Here is a 6177-nt window from a genome sequence, read left to right as displayed (position 1 = left end):
CACGCCGCCCCTCCCACCTTCCTGTCCCCAGCGCGACCCCGCCGCGCAGGGCGGCAGCTGCCGCACATCTGGCTGGGCCGCCGCAGCCCCCTCCCCGGCGGGAAGTCCCACCTGCCGTCTACCCCTCCCCCAGCACTCACCCGCCGCTCGTACAGCGCGTTGAGATCGTCCGCCATCCGCCGCAGCTGGGCCCCGATCTCTCGGGCCCACTGCTCCTCCTCCCCCCGGACTCCCGGGGCCGCTTGGGTGGGGCCGCCCGCCAGGGCCCCCGGGGCGCTGGGCACTGGCGATTCCAGGTGCTGCTCCGCGGGCGAGAGTGAGGGCTGAGGACCTGGGAAAAGCCGGGGGCCGTGGTCACACCCACCACCCCTCTAGGCCCTGAGGTGTCCCGGAGGGACCAGTTATCCAGGGCCTACTTCTCCCTTCTCCAGCCGCCTGATTTCTCTCCTGCTCCCCACCTCATTTTAGAGATTCTGTTTTCCCCTTTAAGAGCCAGATTTCTCAGCTCCTACTCCCCAGGCAAAAAAGAAGTCCTGGGGAGGCCTTCCTGGGGTCACCTGTCTAGCCATCTACCACCTCACTACCCGTGTTAGTCTGGAAGTGCTTCCTCTTATCCTACCTAAATACTTCCCTTCCAAAACGGTGCCAAATTTTGACTGCTCCACTCAACAGATGGGGAAACTGAGGCTCACCCTAAGAAGTGGCCCAAGGTCACACAGGGCTACGGTGACTGACTACACCCAGAGTCACAAGCTTCAGGTCTCCTGCCCTCTAGTGTCCAACCACAGTGAAGCCACACCCCCGGATGTGGCCGAGGCCTGGAAACCAGAAGGCCAGACTGTGGCTGCCTCTGAGCAGGGGCCTGGGGGCTGGGATGCGGGAGATGCCTTTCTGCCTCCTCCCCACACGCACGTTCTGAGCTCCCCTGACGTCTCTTCCTCCCTTCTGTCACGCCAGGTCCTGGCACGACGGATCCCTGAGACCTAAAATCAGGGCCTCAGTTTCCACACCTGTGACTCTGGTCTAGAAATCGGGTCTCCTCTTGCCTCTGCTGCCAGGGAACAGAGCCGGGGAATTTTCTCTCTCCTGATCTCTCTGTGGTCCGGGGACGGGGTGGGGAAGGAAACCGGGACAATCTTTCCATTGCCACCGAGTGTGCCGGCTGGGATGGGGCTAGCCGGGCACCACGGAGTTAACAGCCCATCAGGCAGGGGACCTTTAACCCTTCCCTCCCCACGACCCGTCTCCCACCCTTTCCCCATACGATTGCCCCTCCCCCTCTCCTTCCTCCGGCCGGACTGCAGAGAGGGCGGGCCCTGGCCAAAGAGATGCAGATAAAAGGCAAAAGGCCACCCTCGACCCCTCCCCAATGTCCAGAGGTGACAGTCATCTCTGCCCACTCTCTCCAACTACAGTCCTCAGGGGGCTTCAGGGGACCCAGACCGGGAGGAGGGGGCTTGGAAACAGCTGTTGCCCCAGGCCCGGAAAAGGCCGTGGGCTGCAACTCGGGGACTGCAGTCAGATTCCAGGAGGGACTTCCCATTGGGCCTCCCCCCACTCCCTGCCTCCCACTCAGTCTTCCTGCTTCTTGCAACACAAAGACCACACTGGCCACACCCTCCCCGTGGCCCGGCCGGCTTGCCACCTCCCCCAGCTCGCTCCCACTTCTCCGGTTCCTCCGTGTCTCTCTTTCCCGGCTCCCAGCATCCCTGGTGCGGGGCGGGCACTCACCGTCGGGGCGCGGGCCTCGGGGCCGGCTGCGAGGACCCCCAGGCCAGCGGGGGGCCCCCAGGGCGGCGGTGACGGCGGGCGGGGCGGTGGGGGCGCAGAGGTAGGCGGCGGGCAGCAGGGCGGGGGCGGCGGGGGCGGCAGGCAGGCCGGGTTCGCAGAGGCCGCAGGATACGGCCGAGGGCACCAGGCGGCTGAGGGGGAAGGGACGCGGGCCGTCGCGGGCCAGGCCCTCTACGGGCTCGGGGGAGCTGCCCTCCTGGCGTGCTCGGGCCATGGCGCTCCCTGGGGCCTGCAGGACAGGGCAGAGGGGTGCGGTCAGCCGGGAAGTGCAGGGGGCGCCAGGGCCCCACGAGGCACCCATCCCATCCGGGGTACACAGGGCACCCCACTCCTGTACGCATGGCAGGCCAGGCAGCCCAGGGCTGGCGCCCACAACACACGCAGGGCCCAGACGGAGGGGACCGTAGGTGCGTGTGATGGCCCCTCAAGACACACCCTTCCGCAGGGTCTGACCCGAGGCCTGGGCTGGCCGGAATAGCCTCCCGTGCACATGGTGATGGGCACACATGAGGGACAGGGAGGCACAGGATGGCTGTCACAGCAAGGACAAGGGCTCACGCAGGACCCAGAATTGTGGGTCTGTCAGGTGTGTGTGTGTGTATGAGGGCTGACAGCCCCGCAACACAAACTCACCCAACGTGGGACTCACACAGGGCCTGGGCTGGTGGGATTAACTTCCGGAACACAGTGATGCGCACACAGGGAGGGCAGCCAGGCACTGTGATGCCTCGCAACACACACAGGGACTCACACAGGACCCAAAGGGGTGTGTGCGGAGGGTACACAACACACACACAAAGGCTCACGCAGGACTGGCCAGCCAGACCTCCCACCTCGTCTCCCATTTGCACAGGAACATTGAGATGTCCCAGGACTGTGTCCACATACAAACACTGACCAAAACATGGACACACACATACAGACCACAGGAAGAACTATCCACACGATGCATAGTGGCCGGCACAACCCATCCCCTCCACCCCATACACACACATACACAAACTGTCAGGATCTCACCCGCTGAGCCACTGTTAATAGGCCCACAGACACACACGTACACACTATGCAGCCCTCACAAGCACAGACAGAAACACACACCAAATAGGCACTGCCACACTCCTCAAACGCACATGCCCCTCCCGACAACACACATGCAATAGATAAGACCTACACACCTCAGGACTCATACCAACACAAAACAGACCTCCATGGACACACACGTGGACCGACACAACCGAAACACACCCACTTGTCACCAACTCTCAGACCCCAGGACACATGCAAAGCTGGCACACACAGACACATGTCATCAGACCCAGATGCATCACCACATGCCGGCAACAACACAGAGACGCAACAGCAGAACAGCAGACATCAACCCTCCCTCCTCCCCCAACCTCCAAACACCATCACCAACTGTCAGCCCCGGACACACGCGCAAATGCACGCGTGCACGCGCGCACACACACACACACACACACACACACACTACAGCTAACTCTAATCCTACACTGCCCTGGCAGCACGCACACCTAAAGCACCCACAGAAAACACTGGTCTCACGTGACTGACATAAACACTACACACACGCAGCCCACATGACACACATGAGCCAGCCGATCAGAGACAAGCCCCTCAGACCCAACACACACACACACACACACACACACACACACACACACACACGCTCAGACACAGCCTCATACAAGAGGCTGCCAGCAACATCCACTGACTGCTCTGCTCAGACCCCACAGAGCCCAGCTCCTCAATTTCCAGACGCCGATGCCAGACACACAAGGCAAACACAGACCAGACAACCCCCAGCACACACACACACAGACACACACACCACGCAGAACTCACACAGACACCTGGAGAGAAAACAGACATCGGCACTGGGCAGGCACACCATCACAAACGCTTAGCTGAGCCACATGCCCTGGAGATATACACAGACAGTCACAGACAGTACACACAGGCAAGACACACAAGCACACACAAACACAGCACATCGGGCAAGACACACACATGTAAACACACAAACAGCTCACTCAAGCAACACACCAACACACTACAACCACACACTATAACACAGGCAGGCAATACAGCAGACCCATAGAATCACCTCCAAACACCACACACAGACAACTCTCACAGTGGACACAACACAGGTACACCACACATAAACAGAGCACCCGCCTTCAGGCGCGGCGTACACAGACAGAACCCCACACAAGCACGCATGGGGATGGCGCGCACACCACGACGGGCCACAGCCCCACCATTCCCCGGGACTGACACAAGCACTCCCTGCAGACCCCAGCACAAACTCGGAGCCAGACACACGCACACACCCAGGCGAGACACCTGCAGATCCACAACCCCGCACACGCGCGCTCCCACGGCGGGCCCAGACGCCCCCCTGCGCTGTCACAGCGCCCCCCCACCCCGCCGCCGCCACGTGCGCCCGCCCCGCCCGCCAGGCGAGCGCGGGGCCAATAACAGGCTGTTGCTGGGGCGCAGCCCCCGCCCGCAGGAGCCGCAGACTTCACGGCCCGCGAGCCGCCCCCTGTCGCCGCCCCCGGCGGGCGCGCGCGCCCGGGGTGTGGCCGCCCCTCCACGCCGTCCCCCCCCACCCCCCGCCCCTCCCGGACTGCAGGGGCCGGGGCAGTCGGGGTCGACTCACTTCCCCGGGGCCGCACTGGCCGCCAGGGGGCGCTGCCGATCCCGCACCCCATTGTTTGTAAACAAACCCGTCAGACCGCTGAGGCACCTGCGCTCTCGGACCCTCAGTGCCTCCCGCCCAGCGACACCAGCCTCATGGGGGGTGGGGAGGGCAGGGAGAGAGGGAGGCATGGTGTAGGGACTCAGCGCCCCCCACACTGCTCTCCGAGTGCACTCCCGCCACCTCCTCCAGGGAGCCCACCCGGCCTGGCCAATCGCCGCTGGCTGGAACTTGGGGCGCGCACACTCACCCCGGGGGCATGAACACGCCGGAGGGGACGGTGATGGGGGGGCGGGCGGCTTCCTTCAGGAGGGCGCGCCCGCCGAGCGCCGCTCGCTGCGGCTGCTTCTGTGGCGGCTGCTGCTGCTCTAACTGCAGTGGCTGCCGCTGTTGCCGTCGCTGTTGCTGTCTCGGCTGCTCCTCGGGCCGCAGGCGCGTCCGCGTCCTGGCCGCCGCTGCTGCTGGTTTCGCTGCCGCCGCCGCCGCCACCACGCACCCGCTCGCATGTGGCTCGCGCCGCGTCTCAGGCCGCCCGGCAGATCCCGGGCCCGCTCGGCGGCAGCCCCGCCCCGCCCCGCCCCCGCCTGGCGGGTCCCACGCCCCGCCCCCGCGTGACGCCACTGCCCCGCCCGCCAGCCGCGGACAAGTCGGGACTTGCTGGCGCGCGCCGCGCCCCCAACCTCGGCGCGGGGGGTTTCCCTGCAGCCGGGGGCGGGGCAGGGCCTGGCCCGGGGCGCGGAGGCGCGCTGATCGACCGCCCAGACAGCGGGACAGCCGGACACACACACTGACACACTGACTGGGACCCACAGACACACACACCCAGAGACGTGTACGCAGACTGACCGTCTGGCGCTCCAGGGTACACAAAGTCACGTGCTGACCGGGCCTCGGGGACAAGCCGACTCGCAGACACACAAATGCACACCCTGGACAGAGGCGTGGACGCACAAACTCACACACTGACGGAGCACTCACACATCCAGACAAATACATAACCTGACTTGCTCACAGGGTCACTGGGACGCACAGACTACAATGTCAGGGACACACACAGTTGCACAAACACCCACACTGCTGAGCACACCTAGACCCACAAACCTCTCAGGTTCACAAGCATGCCCACTGAGCAGGTACCCACAACACACACACAGTCGCGGGCCCACGTAGACACAGGCTGAGAGCTTCTCAGGAAATAGAAAGATAGGCTCAGCTGAACACACACACATACACACACAACACCTGTCACAGGGACACCTGGACACACAGCTTGATCTCGATGAAACTCCTACAGAGACACACACAAACACACCCACCCCAGCTCACAGCTGACACATTAAAATTGTCAGAAATTGACCCTCACAGACACAGATCAAGTCAGACATAAAAAGACTGTCCTCCCACCAACAGACAGTCACAAAGTCACACCTGTGACAGGTTCCTGCTAACTGGCCCACTGATGGGACACTCCAGAAGCGTGCACATCTGACCACACTCGCCACGCGTCTGGTGGGAGAACCAGGGCTATAAGAAAGCCCCAGGCGCCTGGCACGGGACATGCCCGGGCAGTCCCTCAGTGACTCTCACCCGGGTTTTCTGCCTTTCAGTTCCCTTTCCTTTCTCAGTTTCTCACTGTCACTCCTTCCCCCACTCTGATGTGG

The 6177-nt window shown here is 63.3% G+C and overlaps 1 protein-coding gene across 1 annotated transcript; it reads right to left on the bottom strand.

Moving 5' to 3' along the window:
* Positions 1 to 140: 140 nt before the first annotated feature.
* Positions 141 to 5026, bottom strand: LOC102976277 (bcl-2-binding component 3, isoforms 1/2; the record flags this gene model as incomplete). Its single annotated transcript, XM_028486103.2, has 3 exons — positions 4767 to 5026; positions 1732 to 2020; positions 141 to 331 (listed from the first exon to the last, which is right to left on the bottom strand). Coding segments are annotated over exons 2-3 (465 nt in total), but the record flags the coding sequence as incomplete, so codon positions are not given.
* Between the last annotated feature and the right edge of the window lie 1151 nt (positions 5027 to 6177).

The sequence above is a fragment of the Physeter macrocephalus genome, unplaced genomic scaffold (genome assembly GCF_002837175.3).
Source record: "Physeter macrocephalus isolate SW-GA unplaced genomic scaffold, ASM283717v5 random_540, whole genome shotgun sequence".
NCBI lineage: Eukaryota > Metazoa > Chordata > Mammalia > Artiodactyla > Physeteridae > Physeter > Physeter macrocephalus.
Note: the sequence above shows the minus strand (reverse complement) of the source record. Positions and strands in the feature narration are given on the sequence as shown.